This window comes from Caretta caretta, chromosome 10 (assembly GCF_965140235.1).
Source record: "Caretta caretta isolate rCarCar2 chromosome 10, rCarCar1.hap1, whole genome shotgun sequence".
Taxonomy (NCBI): domain Eukaryota; kingdom Metazoa; phylum Chordata; order Testudines; family Cheloniidae; genus Caretta; species Caretta caretta.
Genome location: NC_134215.1, coordinates 50458454 through 50483362, shown reverse-complemented (window position 1 = coordinate 50483362; position 24909 = coordinate 50458454). Strand labels below are relative to the sequence as shown.

Here is a 24909-nt window from a genome sequence, read left to right as displayed (position 1 = left end):
TTTTTGAACAGAAGCTGTAAATAAATTAAATATGTTTTATTATCTCCATGTAGATATGTCAGTGTAACCAGATTTGGGGTCATGTCATCTCCTGAATGAAAGGAGGGGATGAAAAAAGTAGAAATCCTACTCTATTGTCTCTGAAACTGCTGGAGGGAAGGGGGAGATGCTAAAGTAGAAAATCTCCCACCCCTTCTTCCTGTCCAACTTCCCCAAGCTTATGGATGCCCATGTGAGGGAATGCAGTGCTGCTGAGACTCTACAACTTGGATAGCCAGCTGAAGGAAGGGAGAGCCAATGGAAAGTAAGTTTATGCAGCATCATCTCCTGGCATACCCTCACGAAAATTTTTGTGAGAGTTAATGAGATCCTTGTTAACTTCCTAGAGTCATGCCCAGCAAGTAGTCTTTTATTACTCTATAAGTAAAAGTAAGGCAAAGGCTCTGGCTTACTCAAGACCCATGCTGCCATGGGGAGGAGGACCTAGGAGTAGTTGATGCCACAGCCAACCTCCCAAATGTTCTGAGATCTACAGGATATTCTTGTAGAACACAGAACATCAGCCCTCTCTGCAGTCCCACTAGATATGCCTCCACTCCATGGCAAAATGCCTCAGGAACTCTGGAGCGGGAGAGACGTGTAGAGAGAGAGAGACAGTGTGTGGCAAAATAATCCATTTGAATAATTTGAGTATAATACTCTGTGGCTGTAGGTGTAAATTACAATAATGAATATTGTCTTTCTTGAGAGTACAGTAACATCAACAAAACCAGTTCTTCAGGGAATCTCATCACAGACTAAATTCCTGGATATACTGCCACTCTCCAGAGCCACTTCTTGCAATGAAGGAGAAAAAAATATATCCTTCATTTGTTTAAAGTAACTGCCAATAAGCGGGCTATTTAGAGAATACCTTTACACTCATGTGGGTCAAGTATCTCATCATCAGTCCATTTGTACTTTTCAGTCATTCTGATCTGAGCAAATAGTATTTTGCTGCTGTTTATTAAGTGACACTATGTAAAGTGGCCTACACATTTTGAATAAATGAAAGAATAAAATAAAATACAAGATGCTATAGTATCAAGAAAAAATATTGCAATCAATGTCAAAATTCATGGTCACCTCATTAGAGAATTTTGACCAAATTCTGCCCTTAGGCATGCACAACTCTCACCAGTGACAACAGAAGTCAAGTTTGAGCATACAGGGCCAAAATTTGCCCCTTTAAGCTTACAGTCAGTGATCTGGAATACTGTAATACAAGTATTATATGAGTGTCAGAAGGGGTTCTAATACAGGTAGGAACCCAGGTACTTTAGCATCAGAGAGGGTGGAGTATAGCTTGACACTTTTTGCAGAGATAAACTGTTTTAACAACAAGACCTGCCAGTTCATCTAGCTAGTAGTACACTTTGCTGACAAAATAAACTCATCTAACCTGAATTGCTATCTCTATTTTTATTCTGAGTCTATTAAATTTGTTGTTAGGAAATATTGTCTTTTATTTTGAAAGACATAGCTATGCCTTTTTACAAGTGAAGTTAATAAACTGCTTTAATCTAAAAATTCAAATTATAAGCTTGGAGGGTCAAATGTATTCTACAGTTAGATTAGTATTACCAAGACAGAAAGGTCATACAAGATAAATGTTGATGAGAGGGAAACATTATCAATATCAATCTAGATTATAAATAAATAATTGGATATTGTCATCAACTTTTCCAATTAATACCACTGTAGAAATGGCACCAACATACTATGGATATTCTATGTCATGTATATTTGTATTTTGATATATTGCTTTACTTGCTGGGGAAAGAAAATAAAGGGGGGCCAACACATTTTATTTAGAAAGTGGTCAAACAGTTGCAACTTTATTGAACCAAAATTAAGCAAAATTGATTCTTGCAGCCCTAACACAGCAGTGGTTCAAAGTGGAAGAGGCGATAGTACCCTCTAAGTACTCATATAACTAAGACCTACTCATATAACTAAGACCTACTCATATAACCAAGACCTACAGTTTCAAATTGGCATATTCAACACTTTATATGCACACATAGCTGTATGCACGTGCACATCTCCAAGCAGCCTTGTGCTCATGCACTGGGCCCTGTGTGTGCATATTCTGGTCAGACACTTGCTAAATTGTATGCACACCTCTATCTGTATCCATTGAAAATTTGGGCCAGAGTGCCCTATGCGTTGGGGGATAAAAATCCTCAACACCACCTAACCCCATAGAAACCTCCTCCCCACACGTATATTTGTCCCCAATCCAGAGGCTAACCCTCCGAATGTTTTAATCTGGCCCTCGAGCTCCAGCGGGGGAGTGGGGTCTCGGGGCTTGCCCCGCTCCGGTGCTCCAGCTGGTGAGTCGGGTTGAGGGCTTGCCCCTCTCTGCACGGCTCCCAGAACCAGTGGCATGTCCTCCCTCCGGCTCCTATGCGTAGGGGCAGCCAAGGGGCGCCGCACGCTGCCCCCACATTGGCCAGGAACTGAGGCCCATGGGAGCTGCAGGGGCGGTGACTGCGGACAGGGCAGAGTACAGAACTGTCTGGTCACGCCTCCGTGTAAAAGCCGGAGGGGGGACATGCCACTGCTTCTGGGAGCTGCTTGAAGTAAGTGTCGCCTGGAGCCTGCACCCCTGACCACATTGTGCATTCCAACCCCCTGACCCAGCCCTGATCCCCCTCCTTCCCTCCAAATCCTTCGGTCCCAGTTGGGAGCACCCTCCTGCACCCTCAATCCCTTATCCCTAGCCCTCACCCCCCCACCCCAACCCCCAATTTTGTGAGTATTCATGGCCCACCATACAATTTCCATATCCAGATGTGGTCCTCGGGACAAAAAGTTTGCCCACCCCTGGGCTAAACTAACTACCCTTTACCCAACAAACATTGCCCTAAAGTTGCAATCATGTGAATAAAAAAGAAAAAGAACTCAAAACTGTCAGGTGGTAGATTAGAAAGGATCTGCTTTGTCCTGCCTCCTTTTATAAGAAGTCCTGGGCCATATGCCAGCTCACCCCAGAACTTCTGAGAGGTATTAAGATTGGCCAATGCAATCCCTCCTTACAAAAGTTGAAAACACTGGTCCACTGCCCCGGGAGTAGAGTTGGCTCTCAGGAGAAGCCACAACAATCTAACACCACCTGTTGTAATCCGTGCAACTATAGTGAACTATAAATAAACATCTGAGTAAAAATAAACTTACAAGAAATTACCTGTTCGCATATTATTCTGACAACAATTTTTATTCTTGGTTAGAGGCTAGTTTTCTAAAACAGCACCTAAAGACAAAAATTAAATTTAGCATTTTAATCCTATTGTATTTTGCCTGAGTAAATAGCTATATGGATGTATTTTCATTTATGCTGCAGACCAAGAAGTTTCTCTACTGTAGATAGAAATATTCTGTTATACTATATGTAAACTCAATTAATTTTAAAACTAATGGCAAACATTCATACGTACAGTCAAATTCATAAACCATGGCACAGTGCTACTGATAAAGCAGATACACCTTCAGACTTGTTTGAATAATGAAAATATTGAAAAATAGTTCTACAGAGGAATTCCGCCTCGAAGAGAATGTAGTCATGCAGGACTTATAGTGCTTGATGCTTTTAGAAAATCTACATTATTACCTACATTGTTGCTTTATAAATTCCAGTGCACATTATAAAGCCAGTCATGATTCTGAAGTCAAATTAAGTTTTGCTGCAGAATTGGGCCCCACTTTTGCAATTCACTGGTATGTGAAACTTACTGTCTCACAATTCTTGGTTTTTTTGTTTGTTTATTTTCTATTTTGTCTGATTGTAAAATTAAATTAGAAGCTGAGAGTTTAAGAAAATTCAAAAAAGTACTAGTTATATATGGATTACAGAGGATAATTTTTTTTATAAGGGATATAAATTCTTCTACTTCAGGACACAAACCAACCACTACCAGAGACAGCTAGGACAAAGTTCCCTTTTGGGAAGTTTATTCCATAATTGTCCACTGTAGCATTTCCTGTAACTTATTCTAAAACATCTGGTTGTGGCCACGGTCAGAGAGGTTATTAATCAGACGGATCATTGAATTGGACTGGTCTGGTACAGCAATTCCTATTTTCTAAAGTTTCCTATTTCTGAATGTATTTTGTTTTAATTCACATATCATACTGTATAGTAAACCACTAAAAATAGAACATATAAGAATAAATTAATTGTGGCAGCATATAGCCACAGGTTAGGAGAAATATGGAGAAGTACCACCGCCAGTAAGAGCACAATGCCAGCAGAGGACAATAGCCGCTACATCACCTTTAAAAAGGATGCAGTATTTACTCCTCTTTGCATCATCCATCCAAGATATTTCCTTCATCCCAGCATTTAAAAGATTTTTTTCAGTTAAATGGCAAAACAAAGAATTTATGAGCATTACTAGAAAGAAATGCCTACACCTGAACCTCTCTAGTTGTACAAAACAAGTTTATATAGAAGCTTGTTTCAAAAGATTAAAAGGGTTTGTACTTACTGTATAGTGTAAGTAGATAATTCTGTTCCTCACAGGAACTTAAATCACTTCTTTACTCCTTCTTTAAGCGTCCTGACCCTACAAGAGAAATCTAAAATGGCAACTCCCTACATTACAAAGATGTAATACCAAGTCTCCACCCAATGGGCAGTCCTCCTCTTTGGCTCTCTCACACATACATACAACTTTATCCACTGTAAGTGTACATAACAAAACAGAGTTAAAAATAGTACATGGCACAAAACAAACAAAAAAATCTCAAAAATGATTTACCTCACAACTAAAATGTTTACAACAAACAAATTATCTTGCAGATGTGGTATGTTCAGCAGAACCCCAGATTTGCATTTTATACCTGCTGTTAAAAAGCTGAAGACTTATGTGTGTGCACAGTGCAATGTGGGTGAGGTTGAGAAAAAGACAAAAGTGTGCACAGAGGCCAAGTATGGGCCAGGGGAAACGCCCCTTTGTGCTCACAAAAGAGTTCTCACATTTTCACAACTGTAATCCTAGCAGATCCTCGATTATAAACAAGTGCTGTATTGTAGGTGATATTTGGCAAAAATTCCAAAGCAGTGTCCAAATTGCAACATAAAAAGAATACATTGCAGCCAAGTATCTGGTTACAAGATACTGGTTAAACAAATTAGAAAACTTTTACTCTTAATTTTTACCCCATAAAACATATCGTTCCTCTTTTTAAAATGACCCACTACTGTGAAATACCTAAGAGCTCTCATCCCAATCAATTTAAATAAGATACATGACCTAACTTTACACTAACTGCTTTACCAGGTTTAATTAGCTGCAACCTCCCCTTTACTATGATAGCTTGCCTAAGCTTTGTTTACAGGAATATCTTATCCAAATGTTTGTACCTATTGAAAACATTTGTTCTTTAAGATATATCTGTTCTTAATATAAATGTGGAACAAAAAATGCCCTACTTAATCTCATGCAAATTCACTTATTTTGGCCCATAATCCATTACTTTTTAGACATCCAATACATAACTGAACCTGGTTAATTCTGTTATAACAAATTTCCCCACTGCCACTATCAAACCCATATAGTCCAACATATCAGAAACTTGCAGAGACTGAATTTCCAATGCCTGGCCCTTGTGTAGTCATTTACAGCTGTGCAAACTAGGTGTAAACTAAAGTGAATGAAGAATTTTGATCTGGTGGTCATTTTACATTCAAATTACACAGGTGTAAATGACTAGACAGGGTGTGAGACAGTAGGGAATCAGGCCAACAAACCTCTATCTAGTCTTATTCTATTGTAATTCTTACTTCCAGCACAAAGCAACAAGTTTAAAATAACTATTTCCATGCACCACCCACGGTAACAAAACAGTAACTTACCTCAGGCTTTTTCTTCTTTAAGCTTTGGATCCTGGAAGCAAATGAGGATTCATTCCACGGAAGAAGCCTCTTTATCAAAAGTAACTTTATTCAGCTAAGGGGAAAATATGAATTTATTTCAGTACTTACATGATTGTCGGTAATGCCAACTTTAGGCAGATGTTTTAAACTCCCTGACCCTACCCTGATGAAAACCTTTATGAAAAGTGTAACTTCTTTACTGAAACATATTTCCAATCTGTTTTATTTTTTCCATTCTACTAAATACAATATCTCTTAATGCTACAGTTAATTAGTGGGAAATGGATTCACCCCCCACACAAATTTCAACTAGTTCACTTTATGACCTGTAACTTTTACCTTACCCTCACTAAACTTAGAGGGCCCAATACATCCCTGGTGTAATGCTGTTGAAGTGAATAGGGTTACATCAGGGATGAATTTTGCCTGGGTATATCTCAGCTTCTGACTCCACTTTCTATTTTAAAATAAGAAGGTACTATTCCATATGTTTTGGAATTGATCAAAACTGAAATTAGAACCCCTATAAATTAGTGTCCAGGGGGCACTTGAATGGGGGCTGTCTCTCATCATCTCAGGTGAGTATAGGGTGACCAGATGTCCCGATTTTATAGAGACAGTCCCAATTTTTGGGTCTTTTTCTTATAAAATTGGGACAGGCTCATATTACCCCCTACCCCCTGTCCCAATTTTTCACATTTGTTGTCTGGTCACCCTAGGTGAGTACCCTAACCACTGACCTAAAAGTTATGATCCAGCTCCCCCTCCCTTCTTGCAAGACACACTGCAGGCACCTAAGTCTAAGAGAGGGTTCATTAGTGAGAATTCCAAGAAGAGATAATTGCCTCCCTCCAGTCCAGAATTATGTGCCAAACTCCCATTGTACAGAAAGCCTGAGCACCTGACTCAGGTTTTGTGATTTTTCTAGACATCTGCAATTTAGGCGGTGCAAGTCTGAGCACCGCAGTGCCTAAGTCCCTCTGTGAATCTAGCCCTTAGTGCTTATGCTTCTTATTTGTCTAAGGAACATATTACTAGTCTGAGGCCTTGATTTTCAAAAACTCTCGTACACCATCTTGCATGTAATTTGCATAGTAATCGCCAGCATTCTGCACACAAATCAGTTATTTGCATGCATGAATAACTGGCTACCTGCATGTGCAATGCCTACTTTAAACATGCCGTTGTGGTAACTGCTCACACAAACTAGGCCAGCAAATATGTATACTTAACTGTACATTTTCATTTTTGAAAATGAAATCCTGAAAGTCACAAAAATCTCTATCAATAAGGGACTAGCTGAGAGAAGCATTTTGTTACATAATATTGGAAATAATCTTTCTATTTAGAAATGACAGGACCCACATTGCTAGATGGTATCACTTTACTTGGTATCTCGATAGAGAAAATTTCAGACACATATTCACGTATTCAACCCTAAATAGACACAATCTAGACAGGATTCTACCTCAATCAATTCTATTCTGATGCTTTTTCTGTATCTTATCATAATACCAGTTCTGAAGACAATAATTGTTTGACAGACTACAGCACATAGATTAAAAAATTCTAATGTCAGCAGAACATAATATGATACTTATATTTTTGCCTCTTCTATTACCTGAAGGTTCCATTTGATATGTCTTTAATGTCGGCTATATTATTTGGAATTCTATAATCCATCAAATTTAATTAGATCTGTTAATAACAATAGCCTCAATTCCACAAAGCATGTAAACAAATACTTAATTTTAGGCATGTGAGTGGTCCCATTTAAGTGAATGGGACTTAAGCATGTGCATAAAAGCTTTGCAGAACTGCAGAATAGAGCTTGTGAGGTATATATTCAATGTATATATTCTCTTATGCAGAAGCACAAGGCCCGAAACAGCATGGAAAGCTGGGTTTCTGCTTCATGGTGGGTGATCATTTCTGTGGGTGGGCCCACACACACCTGTGCACTCTGCAACTGTTCTCTGCTCTGCAGTACAGGGTGGATTTGTTGGGGCTATGGTTTGCGAACAGCCAGTGAGTTTTTGCACAGGTTGGATCCACGAAACTGCATAACAGAGAAGCAGTGGGTTTTGTCCAGTGCTCGTTCACCCTACAGTGGTGACTGCAGCCCATATATGAGAGTGCCTCTTTCTGTGATTGAATGTTGGGAGGAGCCCTTTGCTCAGAGCACTATGATTGGTCTCTAAATGATCTTGTTTGCATTACCCCCTGCACGCTTACTAACAATTAATCTTTTATACTACTAATTTCCAGTGTACTTGAGCTTAAATTTATATTTTTAAATTATTAAATTGTCAGCTATTCTATACATCTGTGACTTGCTTCGTCCCAAGAGGAAGAGAAATTGGAAGACTTGCATGTGCAGGCAGATTTTTAAAAAGGAATTAAATTAGCTGCAAAACCACATATATTCCCTATTTTTATGGTGCTTTGCTCACCACACACTTTTTAAAAATAATTTCCACAAAAGTCCCTAAAGATGATAGATAAATTACCGAAATAGTTTTTCAGGTATGAGTTTTCAAATACTTGCTGTTATTTTTATTATGGCAGTATCTAGAGGCACCACTCAGAATTGGGGCCACACCATGCTATGTATTCATAGATTTTTAAGGCCAGAACATACTATTAGATCATCTAGTCTGACCTCCTGTAGAATTTCACCGTGTTGTCCTTGTATTTAGTCCAATCACCTGTTTGTATATTGTGAAAACACAAAGTAAATGATGGTCCCTTTTCCCAAAAATGTATTATCTATTTAAAAGAAGACACAAGTGATTGTAAAAATCAAGTTGAAGGAAGGAAGTGAGACAAGAGAAACATTAATATATAAACTCAGGTTCTTAGGCCAGATATATGCACAGCTAGCTGGTTTTGAAGAAGCTAATTTTAAACAGTAAATTTAAGATATACAAAAAGATACAATATTGTAAGTCCTCTACTGTCCATTCAATTACCAGTTATAAATTGGCAGTTTTCTATAGGCATTACAGTAAAAGAGGTCTCAAAGTATTTGAAAGTGGGCAGATTTGTGGCCTAAATGAAAATGAGCGCAGGGGACTGGACTAGCTGACCTCCCGAGGTCCCTTCCAGTCTTATGATTCTATTGGGTTCTGTGCATAAGAAGCAGCATGGAGGAAACCATGGAGGTGCTTGTGAAAGAAATGAGCAATGGAAGCTGGCAATGTTGTAGAGTGGAAGGGACGGGAAGAGTGTGATAACATATAAGAATGGATAAGTTGGGCAGAGCTAAATTGTGAAAGAACCTAAAGGTGAGACCCAGAAGCTGTATTTGATGTGGTACAGAAGAGAGAGCCAATGGTGAGACTTGGAGGTCTTTTTACAAAAGTTAAGGAATATGCAAAAACGATACATAGAACTAACTACCCGTAAAGAAGATCTTATAGGCCACGGCAACAGCCAGGAAAGCCTTTGCAGCCATATTGCCCTCCCAGTGAGCCATATCGTTTCTGCTGCTGTCAGCAGAAGGTTCAGACATCCAACAGTTCCCAGCTGCAGGAACTGAGAGAAAGTGAGATGCTTCTGAAAAGGTGCCACTCTTTCTGTACAGAATCCCCACCGTAAGTTTCATGATCTTAGTGCAGGAAGGGGATCAAGGAGGGGGTCTGGCTGAAAAAGTATTATTGTTCCCTCTTCCTTCACCAATAAAAAACCTGAAGAACCTTCACGGAAAGAACCCCCAGGCTGCTTTTATCTACATGAGCTACACCTCAGCATAGAACTGCCTCCAAAATTGAAGAGCTGATACTGGTTACCCTTTGGCTTCCCCTCTTACTAATGCTAAGGTGTTCTTTCCTAGAGCCGAGTAATTAATGAAGTCTCAAATGTTTTGTGATGGTGTATTTTTGTATATACAGCTTGGTTTATGTTTTTACTATAGTTTTCTCAAAACTTTTTTAAGGGGGGGAAGGCTTGACTTTACTTATATATGTATGCAATAGAAACCCATCAGTGACCATCATTTGTAATTCCCCCCATACACACACACAAGATTACATGAACTGATTTCAATCTGGTTTTACTAGAAAGGGTTCTTTTCTCCTACAGATAATGCCCTATAGCATGTAAGGCATTTTTCTTTGGCAGCAGATTATTATCACTTCTGAAAACCAGGGTTCAGACAGTACAAGTGACAACTGTAAAACTTTTAGATAATATATTGTCTCTGTGGCAAATCCTTTAGTCTTTACTCAGACAAAACTCCCATTGAGGTCAATAGGAGTTTAGTCTGAGTCATGGATGATGGACAATGAAAGTAGGATTGAATTTAGTGGAAGTTTTGCCATCTTCCTCAATGGGAGTGAAATTATAACCCAAGTAGGGGCTGCAGAATTTGTCCCACTGTTCTTTTTAACCTTTGGAATACTAACTTATTCTATATGTAGGACATCTAAAATTCTTGATCTAAGGGATAAAGCATTTAAATACTTCCTCACATTAATCCATGTTAAACTCCTATGGAAATGCTCATGACATCTATATAAATAACAAATAATTTATTCCATATTATTGCTATTATAATTTATGTAAAGTAAGCAAAAATCTCATATATAAGGCAGTTAACATACAAGTAAAATGTATTTATGTATATGCACAGCCATGTGATAGTTTTATTTACTTTGCTGTACCTGCATTTTGCCTACTAATCCATCTCCCCAGGTCTTAGTCTCATGCTCCAAACATTTAAGCATCTTCAAACATATGCCTTTTAAAAATGAATTTATCAGAGAAGTATTTCTTTCTTTTTCACCCCAAATATAGAAACTTACCCCAAATTACATTGGCCAGGGGCCCAGGATGATCAGTCAGTTTTAGACTCCGCAAAGGAAAGGGAGTGATATGAGGCCAGTGCTCAATCTCTGTTCCCCGAGCATTGGACAGCAGAGAGAGGGTGGCGTGGGGTAACATACACTTGTCTGTAATAGGATTAAACAATGGTTTTGTGCTTTCCCCCAGCACTTCCAGAGGCAAAGTGCCTACCATGTGCACAAATGCCATTGAGAACTGCCTGCCATGAGGCTATGTCTGAAAGCCATAATCCAGCCTTCTTCTCAGTTGCACTACCAACTGTGAATGTAGTCTTTACAGAAGAAAGAGGGCCTGATGGGGTATTTTTCATTCCCCATCCCTTCTCCTTCTTCATATGTCAGCTATATTTGGTGGAAGAGAGAACCAGCAAGTTATAAAGTTACATTTGGCTGGATCCAATATCAGTGACATTGAATTGTAAATCAAATAAAAGGGAAATGTTGCCAAAGAAATCATATTGGGGATGTTACAGGCACATGGAACTGACACGGCAAAAGTGCAGAGGAGCAGCTAAATGTTTGGAGTATTGCTGAAATAATTCAGCAAATGGACCTGTGCCAAGCAGATACCTGACTGATTTGTATTGCAACAATTTGTAGATAGGATCCAGCATCTGACATGCTTTTGGTGAAATTAAAATAATTTGGCAGTGGATCGATGACTTGTTGGTTTTGAATTTTGAGAAACATGTTTCTCTGCCCTATCACAATTCTCAGCTGCTACTGTGGAGCAAATGATTACATCACTGCTAGAGTGGAATATGAAAAGAATACCTTATTTATATATTGCCCATATCGATAGGCACTGTGCCTGGCCCACTGGCCCAAAGAGAAGCCGCTATTCTTCCCAAAAAAGAACTAAGAAAAACATAATCCAGAAATGAAGAGCTAGTGAAGAACATAGACACAATAGTCAAAGATGAACTGTCCTAAATAGAAAGACCTAGCACTGAGTGTTAAAGACAGCTACCAAGACAATCTGACAGATGTGGCAGTTTATACATGTGCTTTTGTTTCTGACAGAGCAATAACTTTTTATCTGGATTAAGTCTAGAGTTACAACAAAGACAGAAGAAATGAATCCCACAATTAAAGGTGAACCAGAAGGCACTGAAGATGATCCATGTGAGTACAAATACATTTTAGTCATATAACAGGTATGAGGTTTTGTAGGTTATAATAAACAAGCTAGCCTTCATGTCAGAAATGTTTGAGTATCTATGTGAGGGCGTGTGGGAATGCAAATATCTTTTGGGTTGAAGAAGTTATTTTGGCCTGGCAGTATTTTTGCAGGTGGAAATATGAAAAACTTCAGTTCATGTCTCTGCCAAGTTGACAAAACACAACAGACATTTTGCAAAAAGAAAAGGAGTACTTGTGGCACCTTAGAGACTAACCAATTTATTTGAGCATGAGCTTTCGTGAGCTACAGCTCACTTCATCGGATGCATACCGTGGAAACTGCAGTAGACATTATATACACACAGAGACCATGAAACAATACCCCCTCCCACCCCACTGTCCTGCTGGTAATAGCTTATCTAAAGTGATCATCAAGTTGGGCCATTTCCAGCACAAATCCAGGTTTTCTCACCCTCCGCCCCCCCCCCCCCACAAACTCACTCTCCTGCTGTAATAGCCCATCCAAAGTGACCACTCTCTTCACAATGTGTATGATAATCAAGATGGGTCATTTCCAGCACAAATCCAGGTTTTCTCACCCCCTCCACCCCCATACACACAGAAACTCACTCTCCTGCTGGTAATAGCTTATCTAAAGTGATCATTAAGTTGGGCCATTTCCAGCACAAATCCAGGTTTTCTCACCCTCCCCCCCCCCACACAAACTCACTCTCCTGCTGGTAATAGCCCATCCAAAGTGACCACTCTCGTCACAATGTGTATGATAATCAAGATGGGCCATTTCCTGCACAAATCCAGGTTCTCTCACCCCCCTCCAAAAACCACACACACAAACTCAATCTCCTGCTGGTAATAGCTTATCCAAAGTGACCACGCTCCCTACAATGTGCATGATAATCAAGGTGGGCCATTTCCAGCATAAATCCAGGTTTTCTCATCCCCCCATCCCCATACACACACAAACTCACTCTCCTGCTGGTAATAGCTCATCCAAAGTGACCACTCTCCCTACAATGTGCATGGTAATCAAGGTGGGTCATTTCCAGCACAGATCCAGGCTTTCTCACACACACATACACACACACCCGGGAAACACACACACACACACATAAACTCACTCTCCTGCTGGCAATAGCTCATCCAAACTGACCACTCTCCAAGTTTAAATCCAAGTTTAACCAGAACGTCTGGGGGGTATGAAAAAGCAAGGGGAAATAGGCTACCTTGCATAATGACTTAGCCACTCCCAGTCTCTATTTAAGCCTAAATTAATAGTATCCAATTTGCAAACGAATTCCAATTCAGCAGTTTCTCGCTGGAGTCTGGATTTGAAGTTTTTTTGTTGTAAGATAGTGACCTTCATGTCGGTGATTGCGTGACCAGAGAGATTGAAGTGTTCTCCGACTGGTTTATGAATGTTATAATTCTTGACATCTGATTTGTGTCCATTTATTCTTTTACGTAGAGACTGTCCAGTTTGACCAATGTAAATGGCAGAGGGGCATTGCTGGCACATGATGACATATATCACATTGGTGGATGTGCAGGTGAACGAGCCTCTGATAGTATGGCTGATGTTATTAGGCCCTGTGATGGTGTCCTCTGAATAGATATGTGGGCACAGTTGGCAACGGGCTTTGTTGCAAGGATAGGTTCCTGGGCTAGTGGTTCTGTTGTGTGGTATGTGGTTGTTGGTGAGTTTGGGGGGGGGGGGGCGGAGGGTGAGAAAACCTGGATTTGTGCTGGAAATGGCCCAACTTGATGATCACTTTAGATAAGCTATTACCAGCAGGACGGTGGGGTGGGAGGGGGTATTGTTTCATGGTCTCTGTGTGTATATAATGTCTACTGCAGTTTCCACGGTATGTATCCGATGAAGTGAGCTGTAGCTCACGAAAGCTCATGCTCAAATAAATTGGTTAGTCTCTAAGGTGCCACAAGTACTCCTTTTCTTTTTGCAAAGACAGACTAACACGGCTGTTACTCTGAAACAGACCTTTTATAACTATTGATTTTGCATTCCTGTAACTAAGAACAATGGCTAAATTTTTAAAGTAGACATTTTCATACTGGTAACTGGTAATGTGTCGTTTATGTTTTTAAAAAGTAAGTGGCAGGCATCCTATGTTTACAAGTGACTGCAATGCATGTATAGTAACTATTTTTCATAAAGATTTTTACTCTAAACTTGTTCTTCTAAAGAAATTTTCAATGCACTTATCTTCATTCTGTATCTAACCACTGTTTTATTTTGCTGATCTCTCTCTCTCACACACACACAGATCTCAGTACAGCTCAATGTGCTTGCAGACAATGGCCCACATGGAGTAATTTGCTGGATTAGGGCCCAACCATTAAATCTACTTTAGTCTTGAATAGACCTAGTGATTGTGCCTCAGTGGTCTCCTTTGCTTGCAGATGGTGATACTACTGCATAAACCTGTGTTGCTTGTACCTGTCCCAAAACTGAATTCTTGACTTTTACGGTGGAAGGACTGTCAGCAGACCACCACTGAATGCCTTAACATCCAGGAGAAAGGACAAGCAACAGCTAAGTCCCCGACACAACAAGAACCTCTAGATGTTGCACCATTAGGGAACCAATCTATATACAAGAAAGGGGAACCTTCTTGATCAGGTCTCCCTGGTTGCCTTTATACAGGGAAGAAAAGTAAAAAAAGTGATCAGATGAGTCTCATAGACACCAAGGTCAGATGGGACCATCATGATCATCTAGTCTGACTTCCTGTACATTGCAGGCTATGGAACCTCACCCACCCACTCCTCTAATAGGCCCATAACCTCCAGCTGAGTTACTGAAATCCTCAAATCTTGATTCAAAAACTTCCAGCAACATAGAATCCACCATTTATTGTAGTTCAAACCAGCCAGTGAGCTGTGCCCCATGCTGCAGAGGAAGATGAAACCCCGCCCCAACATCTCTGCCAGTCTAATCTTCCTTCTAATAAGAAAAAGAAAAGCACAAAAGGCAAGTTAGATGGCCTTCAACCCCAACATTTTTACTTGTAATACAGATTTTCTGGGTAGTACCTCACAGGGCAACTACTTTGAAATCTAGTCTTTGAGATGGGAATCAATGCATCTAAAAAATTGAATCTAAATAACCTGCTAGGGGCAGAGCTCTTCTTGACTTGCTGCTCACAAACCGGGAAGAATTAGTCGGGGAAGCAAAAGTGGATGGGAACCTGGGAGGCAGTGACCATGAAATGGTCGAGTTCAGGATCCTAACACAAGGAAGAAAGGAGAGCAGCAGAATACAGATCCTGGACTTCAAAAAAGCAGACTTTGACTCCCTCAGGGAACTGATGGGCAAGATCCCCTGGGAGAATAACATGAGGGGGAAAGGAGTCCAGGAGAGCTGGCTGTATTTTAAAGAATCTTTATTGAGGTTACAGGGACAAACCATCCCAATGTGTAGAAAAAATAGTAAATATGGCAGGCGACCAGCTTGGCTTAACAGTGAAATCCTTGCTGCTCTTAAATACAAAAAAGAAGCTTACAAGAAGTGGAAGATTGGACAAATGACCAGGGATGAGTATAAAAATATTGCTCGGGCTTGCAGGAGTGAAATCAGGAAGGCCAAATCACACCTGGAGTTGCAGCTAGCAAGAGATGTTAAGAGTAACAAGAAGGGTTTCTTCAGGTATGTTAGCAACAAGAAGAAAATCAAGGAAAGTGTGGGCCCCTTACTGAATGAGGGAGGCAACCTAGTGACAGAGGATGTGGAAAAAGCTAATGTACTCAATGCTTTTTTTGCCTCTGTCTTCACGAACAAGGTCAGCTCCCAGACTACTGCACTGGGCAGCACAGCATGGGGAGAAGGTGACCAGCCCTCCCTCTGTGGAGAAAGAAGTGGTTTGGGACTATTTAGAAAAGCTGGACGAGCACAAGTCCATGGGGCTGGATGCATTGCATCCGAGAGTGCGAAAGGAGTTGGCGGATGTGATTGCAGAGCCATTGGCCATTATCTTTGAAAACTCATGGCGATCAGGGGAGGTCCCAGATGACTGAAAAAAGGCTAAAGTAGTGCCCATCTTTAAAAAAGGGAAGAAGGAGGATCCTGGGAACTACAGGCCAGTCAGCCTCACCTCAGTCCCTGGAAAAATCATGGAGCAGGTCCTCAAGGAATCAATTCTGAAGCACTTAGAGGAGAGGAAAGTGATCAGGAACAGTCAGCATGGATTCACCAAGGGCAAGTCATGCCTGACTAATCTAATTGCCTTCTATGACGAGATAACTGGCTCTGTGGATGAAGGGAAAGCAGTAGACGTGTTGTTCCTTGACTTTAGCAAAGCTTTTGACATGGTCTCCCACAGTATTCTTGCCAGTAAGTTAAAGAAGCATGGGCTGGATGAATGGACTATAAGGTGGATAGAAAGCTGGCTAGATTGTCGGGCTCAACGGGTAGTGATTAATGGCTCCATGTCTAGTTGGCAGCTGGTATCAAGTGGTCGGTCCTGGGGCCGGTTTTGTTCAATATCTTCATAAATGATCTGGAGGATGGTCTGGATTGCACCCTCAGCAAGTTTGCAGATGACACTAAACTGGGAGGAGTGGTAGATACGCTGGAGGGTAGGGATAGGATACAGAGGGACCTAGACAAATTGGAGGATTGGACCAAAAGAAAGCTGATGAGGTTCAACAAGGACAAGTGCAGAGTCCTGCACTTAGGATGGAAGAATCCCATGCACCGCTACAGACCAGGGACCGAATGGCTTGGCAGCAGTTCTGCAGAAAAGGACCTAGGGGTTACAGTGGACGAAAAGTTGGATATGAGTCAACAGTGTGCCCTTGTTGCCAAGAAGGCCAATGGCATTTTGGGATGTATAAGTAGGCGCATTGCCAGCAGATCGAGGGATGTGATCGTTCCCCTCTATTCGACATTGGTGAGGCCTCATCTGGAGTACTGTGTCCAGTTTTGGGCCCCATGCTACAAGAAGGATGTGGAAAAATTGGAAAGAGTCCAGTGGAGGGCAACAAAAATTATTAGGGGCCTGGAACACATGACTTATGAGGAGAGGCTGAGGGAACTGGGGATGTTTAGTCTTCAGAAGAGAAGAATGAGGGGGGATTTGCTAGCTGCTTTCAACTACCTGAAAGGGGGTTCCAAAGAGGATGGATCTAGACTGTTCTCAGTGGTAGCAGATGACAGAACAAGGAGTAATGGTCTCAAGTTGCACTGGGGGAGATTTACGTTGGATATTAGGAAAAACGTTTTCACTATGAGGGTGATGAAACACTGGAATGCGTTACCTAGGGAGGTGGTGGAATCTCCTTCCCTAGAAGTTTTTAAAGTCAGGCTTGACAAAGCCCTGACTGGGATGATTTAGTCGGGGATCAGTCCTGCTTTGAGCAGGGGGTTGGACTAGATGACCTCGTGAGGTCCCTTCCAACCCTGATATTCTATGATTCTATGACTCTATGAATCTAGATACTTTTGTTGTGAGAGACAAGCTAATACCTTCCTCAAATTCAGGGAAGCCTTTCAAAATATTGGAACCTGAATGTCACTAAGACTGACTTTGACACATTTTATTTAATATTCTTTTATTTATTTACATTATACAAAAATAAAAAGGGGCATCTAATCAAAACTTTACAACCCCTTGACACAAGTTATAAAAACAAATATAAAATTCCCTCTCTGAACCTTATAGTATTAAGTAGAAAACATTTAACCTGAGATATTTCCTGTGCTTCTGACTTATTAAGATGAAGAATTATGCTTCTTGAAGGTTGAGGGCCCAAATTAATCTTGAGAATTTAGAACAAGGATTGTAGTTTCTAGAGTTGCAATAAGGCCATGGCACCAGCACCTATGTTTTGGTCTCCATTTCCAGAAGATATTGGACCTCATCCAATAGTCGTGTATAATTAATAGGATTTCTGAAGAGGAATGGAAAGTTTTGGCATGACCTGAAACTGAAGGGCACAGTCCCATTTGATAAACTCTGAACAAAGCTACATCCTTCCATGCCTGTAAACATTTACACAATAGGAAGCTGAAATTAAAATTGGTTCTATGTCCTCCAGCAAAACTGTGGTTTCACTGTAGCTACAGTAGAATCCAATGGATACAAAAGAGATATCTCTGGCAATCCTAGAACGATTAGATCCAAACTGTGCTTGACATGGAAATTCCTTAAAGAAACGGTGGAAGGACTGACCTTGGATATCAGCAAGAGAGCTACTTATACAAAGACTGACTCAATGTCAGTGCCATAGCTGTTAATCTGGTAACTGAATTTTATCACCAAGAGCACCAGCAAACAATGATGGTCCTTACCAAGGACCTAGTCATCAAGCCTGAAATGTCATGAAAGGCTCACAAAAGGTATCTTCCAAACTACTGATCTTCTTAAACCTCACGAATGTCTTACTACTTAGGGCTTGTCTACCCTTATCAGTAGCTCACCACTGCTGCAATCGATGCAGCAGATGTCGATTTAGTGGGTCAGTGAAGACACACAAAATCGATGGGAGAGCGCTCTACAGTAATCCACCACTCCGAGAAGAGTAAGGGAAGTTAATGGGAGAGCGTCTCCTATTGACGCAACGTAGTGTAGACACCACAGTAAGTTTACCTAAGCTATGGTGACTCCAGTTACATTATTCAGGTAACTGGAGTAGTGTAACTTAAGTTGACTTACTGTGATATTATAGACAAGGCCTTACTCTCAGGGATATTTTCCAGAAATGGGGATATTGTCGTTCAAAGGGTATAACAAACCATAACTGCTTGTAATTAGTAGTTATTAAAATAAGGACCAGAAAAGAAAATGCCCTCTTCCAAAACCCATTTTCTTTGATACTGTGAACATAACCAAAGAACCTGGGTGGGATTCTGGCTTGTAAAGTTTGTCATATTTCCTGTTCTCTGGTACATTAGAGACTGTGTGGTTGGGGGCCATTCAGATTGTAACATAATGACAGTTTCTAAGACCCTGCACAGGCATGCAGGGCTTAGAAGTTGAGCAACAGTAAGCTCCAGTGCTAAAACCCTGCATAAAAATGCAGATTAATTATTGCTGTATCACTCTGGCATTTGGATTTCGTTAGCTGCCACTAAGATATGAGGTGTTTTCTCTGGAATATAGAGAAAAGTGTGGCGTACAGGAAATCCTGCAAGGAAAGCCAAGGGACAGCAAAGCTTGGGGAGAAAACTTAGCCAGAGATTTCTGTTATGTAAGTATGCTTGTTATATAAGTTGCCAACACAGCCAAACCCCAGAAAAATAGTAAGTTTGAACTATAAGTGAGCTGTAGCTCACGAAAGCTCATGCTCAAATAAATTGGTTAGTCTCTAAGGTGCCACAAGTACTCCTTTTCTTTTTGCGAATACAGACTAACACGGCTTTTACTCTGAAACCTATATATATAGTGGGTACATGTCATTCAAAATAGGCTATGAACCTGACCTGCTTACAGAGATCTTAAGGCTCTACAGAAATGATAATATTACTATTTATTATCATCATCCGTTTAATTAAAGGCTATACTACTAACACCAACATTTATCATGACATGGTGGTCACAGATCAAATTTTGACTTTACAGCAAATTTAAGAAAAATCTTCCACTTCTAACATTTTATTTGGAGTTTGCATCCAACTGTTCATTCGTATATTCAGAAACCCCAGTTGTACAGTGTCAGATATTTGTCCCTCTTTTTTTCATCCTAGTTAATCCTATATAATGGTTAATTACATATAGCTCAGCACAACTTCAAATTTATAAAAATATTTATAGGCACCCTTCCTATACTTTGCGCATCTACCATAAATTAAACCCCCACAAAATACAAGAGGGGTATTATGCCTAGGAATATTATGCATTCTATCTGCCACCAGTGAAAAATTACAATAGGTAAATAATGAACTTGTGTTCCGTCAGAGTATCAAATGCACACATAGTGGACTAAATTCTGCCCTAAATTACACTTTGCAACTCCACTGAGCTCAGACGGGTTGCACAAGCGTAAATGAGAACAGAATTTGTCCCATTATTTAAATGCTTGGTTTTGTATTTTAATCTTTGAGTTAGCTGGCAGATGTATAAAATCACATGTACAGTATACAGAGAATTCCCATTTAACTGTATCCCGAAGAGGCCTACGTACAAACATTGTTTACTCCTCTAAGTACTTGGACTATATTGTGCTCATAAAGTTTGCCCCATATAGACCCATTTCATACATGGATATATAAGCAGCTGGTGGGAAATGAAGCTTCAAGCACAGCTCTAATAGGTATTAAACTTTTCCTGACCTATCTGTCTGAAGACTCTGGTGCTCAGAGCAGCTACACTTGGGAGGTGAGGCTGCTGCAAATCTGTCAGGTACACAAAGGGATATGCAATTTCTGGTATTTCATGTAGCGCTCCACAAGCAGATTCAAGTCCTGGGACTATTCAAGGGGAATTATTAGTTAATCAGTTTTAGATGAGAAACTTGTATAAATGCACACCCCAAAACCCCCACAAGTCACACTGTGTGCTCATACATTTAATTTCTCCTCTACAATAATCCCAGATCTCACTCTCATAGAGCCTTATCCCCAAACACACTTTTCTTTAAAAGTGTATTTTTAAAAAGCAGTTTAAGTGTAATAAAATGTTAAGGTTCGCAATGTGGTATTACTTTTTATATTCATAACTCAGAGTTATAGATATTCCCCTACCAGATTCCCAGTTATACCTCTCTCTCAAATTTTTGTTAAAGTTGAGATTCAGATCCAAACGTCACAGCTCAAGACCATTCTTATTAGAAATTGGTATATTAATTACCAATTTCGCCAGTGGTTATTTGGTAGAATAATAGGTCCATATCACTTCTAAGATACTTCAAAATATGTTGTAAAACTTTAATTTTAAAATGTGGTCACTGGGTGCTTCAAGTAACTAGTTTTTATAAACTAAGCACAATCCAGACACAAAATAATTGTCTAGAAACCTCTTGTGGAAGGGAAGTGTTAAAAACTGACTTTTAGTCTTAATTCCCTGCATTTTGTCAGTTTAAAACAGGCTCTTAACCTTATTTTGTTGTTTATTTTTTGCATTTAATTTTCTATTAATTTGTTCTACTTGACCAGCACCTACCCTAATAAATGGGTATTATTTACTCTATTGGTGTAATCTTTCTCAGATAGGACAATCTGCTGAATCAATGTAATCTCTAGTCTGCCTCACGAAATCTTGCAGCTGCTCACTCTCTTTGTGATTATGTAATTGTTCTGGTATACATGTAAGCAAGCAAAACTTTAGTAAGTGTGTGGAGGGGGGGAAGAAACCTTTATTGTAAAAGCAAAATTAGTGGAGTCTTGGCACTATACTAGCAGGGCACAAACATTGCTCAATTGAGGACTACAATAGCAACATGCCAGGAGCCCCAGGGCTACATTTAATTTGCATAGACAGTGTCGACTGTTGCAATCTTCATCTTTAGTGTGATGGTACAATTCCTATATACTACAAGTCCAAACATGCAATGATTCTAGCATCCATTTTTAATCTAGAAATGCAGCCTATGAAAATTCTGTGGTCCAGAATGCAAACATTTGTCTTCATAATCATCCACCTCAGTCTGCAGAGATGATGGCTCCCAAGATCCAAAACACTATACTGACTTGAATGACATAGCCTGCTGAAAAGACAAATCCCAACATGCAATGCTCCATCTTGGTCCAAGTGCACAGAAAAGATGAGCCCCCAGAAGAAGATGGTTAATCCAAGCATCACAGCCCCAGGGGACAAGAGGTTTTAGTGGCAACATGCCATCCTGACCATGATGGACTTTGCATTAAACTGGAATACAATGAGCTAGGGCCTCTTTATTCCTGGCAATTGGACACAGATTTCCTGTAATTCCAGAATTTGCCAAATGGTCCTGATTTTTTCTCTTGAGTGCAACCTTACATCCCTATTCTTGAAATAGGACACTCAAGAAAGACCATGACCTGGTGAGCAGTTTGGTATTTTGCTGTGGTGCTGCTTGGGGCAAATTCAGGATGGTGATGCCTCACATCTTCCCCTGCATATTAAAGATGTGGTAGCAAATAGCACCAGGAAGCCACAGAGGTGCCTCCATCCTCATGTGGGGAAGACCAAATAAGGCAACTTTGCACCTTACCATGCACTAACAGCCAACCTCGTTGGGAGCAACAAATCCAAGTGGGTTGTCAGGTTAGTACAGATCTGTCCTTCCTGCCCTCACTTCAGAACAACACCTCAGGGCAGGGCCCCGTTTCAGGGATAGGATGCTCCTCATGAGTGACTCCCCGCCCCGCTCTAGGTTGGGGCTCCCACCTCAACAGCTCCTCCCCTCCCCCAATGCAGGGCAAGAGTGGGGGGTCTCTCCTCCATAGCGCTCCCCTCCCCAATGTAGGAGGACGAGGTCTTAATAGCTCCTTCCCTCCCCCAATCTAGGGCGGTGTGGGGGCGGGGGGGTCTCTCCGCAGTGGCTCCTCCTCCCCTCCCCCCTAAGGCGACGAGAGCGTCTCTCAAGAGCCACTCCTAGCCCCCAGCAAAGGGTGGAGTCCTACTTCAGGAGCCCGCTCCCCTCAGGCGCCCCTCCCTTGCCCCATCCTAGGGTGGTGAGGCCTTTCCTCAAGGGTCCCCCTCCCGAGACAGGGGCTGCTTCCTCCCTCCCTCCCTTCCCCCCTACCGTAGTACTACGAGCCTTACGCAGTCAGTCATCTCCATTGGGCCTGCATGCGCCACGTGACGCTGAGCGTGCGCCCCGAGCCGAACTGAGCTGTCACAGCCAGTTGTTTCCTAGGCGACCCAGAAGAAAGGGAGCGCGCCAGAGAGCGAGCGAGCACTAGGACAGGGCACGTGCACGCGCCAGAGAGAGCCAGAGTGCGCGCGCGTTGGAACCCCGATCTCTTGAGAGCGCGCGCCAGCCTGATCCCGGGAGCTGCTGCTGCTGCAGAGCGGAGCGGGATGTCAGGATTCCGGGCATCAGGTATGTGTCTACCGGCCCCGCCCCCCCCCCAGCACTCCCTCAGGGCAGGGTTTGCACACGTGCCCAGTCCCACCCGCAGTGGGAGGCGCTGGGGACCCCCCTCCGTAATATACCACATAGCCCTGCAAAACACCTCCGGCCTCTGCCAGAGTAGGGCATCCCCCAGAGAGCGGGCTGCGTGGGTCAGAGAGCAGGGTATCCCGTATATAAAGGGGCTGTGCAGGTCTGTATGGCAGGGAGCAGGGCATCCACCATATAACGGGGCTGTGCGGGTTCCTGTGGCAGGTAGCAGGGCATCCCCTATATAATGGGGCTGTGCAGGTCCCTGTGGAGAGAGCAGGGCATCCCCCATGTAACGGACTGTGTGGATCTGTATGGCAGGAAGCCCCTCATATAAAGGGGCTGTGCGGGACTGTGTGGCAGGGAGCAGGACATAACGGGTCTGGATGACAGGGAACAGGGCATCCCCCATATAATGGGACTCTGCAGGTCCCTGTGGAGAGAGCAGGGCATCCCCCATATAACGGGACTGTGCAGGTCTGTATGGCAGGAGCAGGGCATCCCCCATAAAATGGGGCTGTGCGGGTCTGTATCGAAGGGAAAAAGGCATCCCCATGTAACGGGTCTGTATAGCAGGTCTGCATGACAGGGATCAGGGCATCCCACATATAACCGGGCTGATTGGGGCTGTATGGCTGGGAGTAGGGTATCCCACATATAACAGAGTTGTGTGGGTCTTTCTGCCAGGGAGCTAGGTATTCCCAATATAATGAGGCTGTGCGGGTCTGTATGGAAGGAAGCAAGGCATCCCTCATATAACATGTCTGTATAGCAGGGAGTAGGGCATCCCCATATAATAGGGCTGATTGGGCTGTATGGCTGGAAGCAGAGCATCCCACATATAACTGGGCTGTGCAGGTCCCTGTGGCAGGGAGCAGGGCATCCCCCATATAACGGAGCTGATTGGGGCTGTATGGCTGGGAGCAGTGCATCCCCCATAGACCAGGCCTGTGAAGTCCCTATGGCAGGGAGCAGGGCATCCCTCATATAACAGGGATGTGTGGCTGGGAGCAGGGTATCCCCCATAGACCAGGGCTGTGAAGTCCCTGTGGCAGGGAGGAGGGCATTTCACATATAATGGTCTGTGGGATCCCTGTGGCAGGGCATGATCTTATGATCCTATATGATCTTCTATGTCAGGGAATTTCCCCCTACCCCTCCTCATAAAGCAGGCTCTAGAGCAGAATGTTTCTCTTTCCAAACCCCCTTCATTTTACAGCCTGTAAATTGCTATGTGCTGGAGCAGGACAGGTCATCCTTCAAACATCCATCCATGAACAAGCTGTGGGCACCCAATGGCATGGTGCATGGCAAAGTACTGCATTCCCTACGTATTGGGATTTCTGTGGAGTTCCTATAGCAAGCTGCATTGTGATCTGCCAGTCTTCCCTGTCCCCAAGATAAATATATAAAACTGGTCTGCTGAGGAGTTCCTAAAGCAGGTTATGTGTCAGTCCATCCTCTCCTTTCAGTAGATAGAACGAGGAGTGCTTGTGGCACCTTAGAGACTAACAAATTTATCTGAGCATAAGCTTTCGTGGGCTAAAGCCCACTTCATCAGATGCATGCAATGGAAAATACAGTAGGAAGATAGATAGATAGATAGATAGATAGATTAGATAGATAACATGAAAAAATGGGAGTTGCCATATCAACTCTTAATGAGACCAATCAGCAGGAGAAAAAAAAACTTTTGTAGTGATAATCAGGATGGCCCATTTCAAACAGTTGATAAGAAGGTGTGAGTAACAGTAGGGGGAAAATTAGCATGGGGGAATAGTTTTTAGTTAGTGTAATGATTCATCCACTCCCAGTCTTTATTCAAGCCTAATTTAATGGTTTCCAATTTGAAGATTAATTCCAGTTCTGCTGTTTCTTGTTGGAGTCTGTTTTTGAAGTTTTTTTGTTGAATAATTACAACTTTTACATCTGTAATTGAGTGTCCAGGGAGGTTGAAGTGTT

The 24909-nt window shown here is 41.8% G+C and overlaps 2 protein-coding genes across 7 annotated transcripts in view; one reads left to right on the top strand and one right to left on the bottom strand.

Annotated features, from left to right (window-relative positions):
- The window catches only part of NRG4 (neuregulin 4), a 65315-nt gene extending 42578 nt beyond the window's left edge, over positions 1–22737 (bottom strand). For 2 of the 3 annotated variants that reach the window (XM_048867908.2, XM_048867909.2), the window contains exons 1-4: positions 22608–22720; positions 5900–5993; positions 4530–4607; positions 3230–3295 (exon numbers count right to left, since the gene is read on the bottom strand). In XM_048867908.2, coding sequence (XP_048723865.1) covers positions 3230–3239 — 10 coding nt within the window. In that variant the 5' untranslated portion in view covers positions 3240–3295; positions 4530–4607; positions 5900–5993; positions 22608–22720. Of the gene's footprint in view, positions 1–3229; positions 3296–4529; positions 4608–5899; positions 5994–22607 lie in introns of all 3 variants that reach the window. The other variant, XM_048867907.2, reaches the window with a different exon arrangement.
- The window catches only part of TMEM266 (transmembrane protein 266), a 193240-nt gene that overhangs the window by 46179 nt on the left and 122152 nt on the right, over positions 1–24909 (top strand). For 3 of the 4 annotated variants that reach the window (XM_075132987.1, XM_075132988.1, XM_075132986.1), the window contains one exon: positions 11814–11889. The gene's annotated coding sequence lies outside the window, so the exon portion shown is untranslated. Of the gene's footprint in view, positions 1–11813; positions 11890–22759; positions 22888–24909 lie in introns of those variants that run through there. The other variant, XM_048867896.2, reaches the window with a different exon arrangement.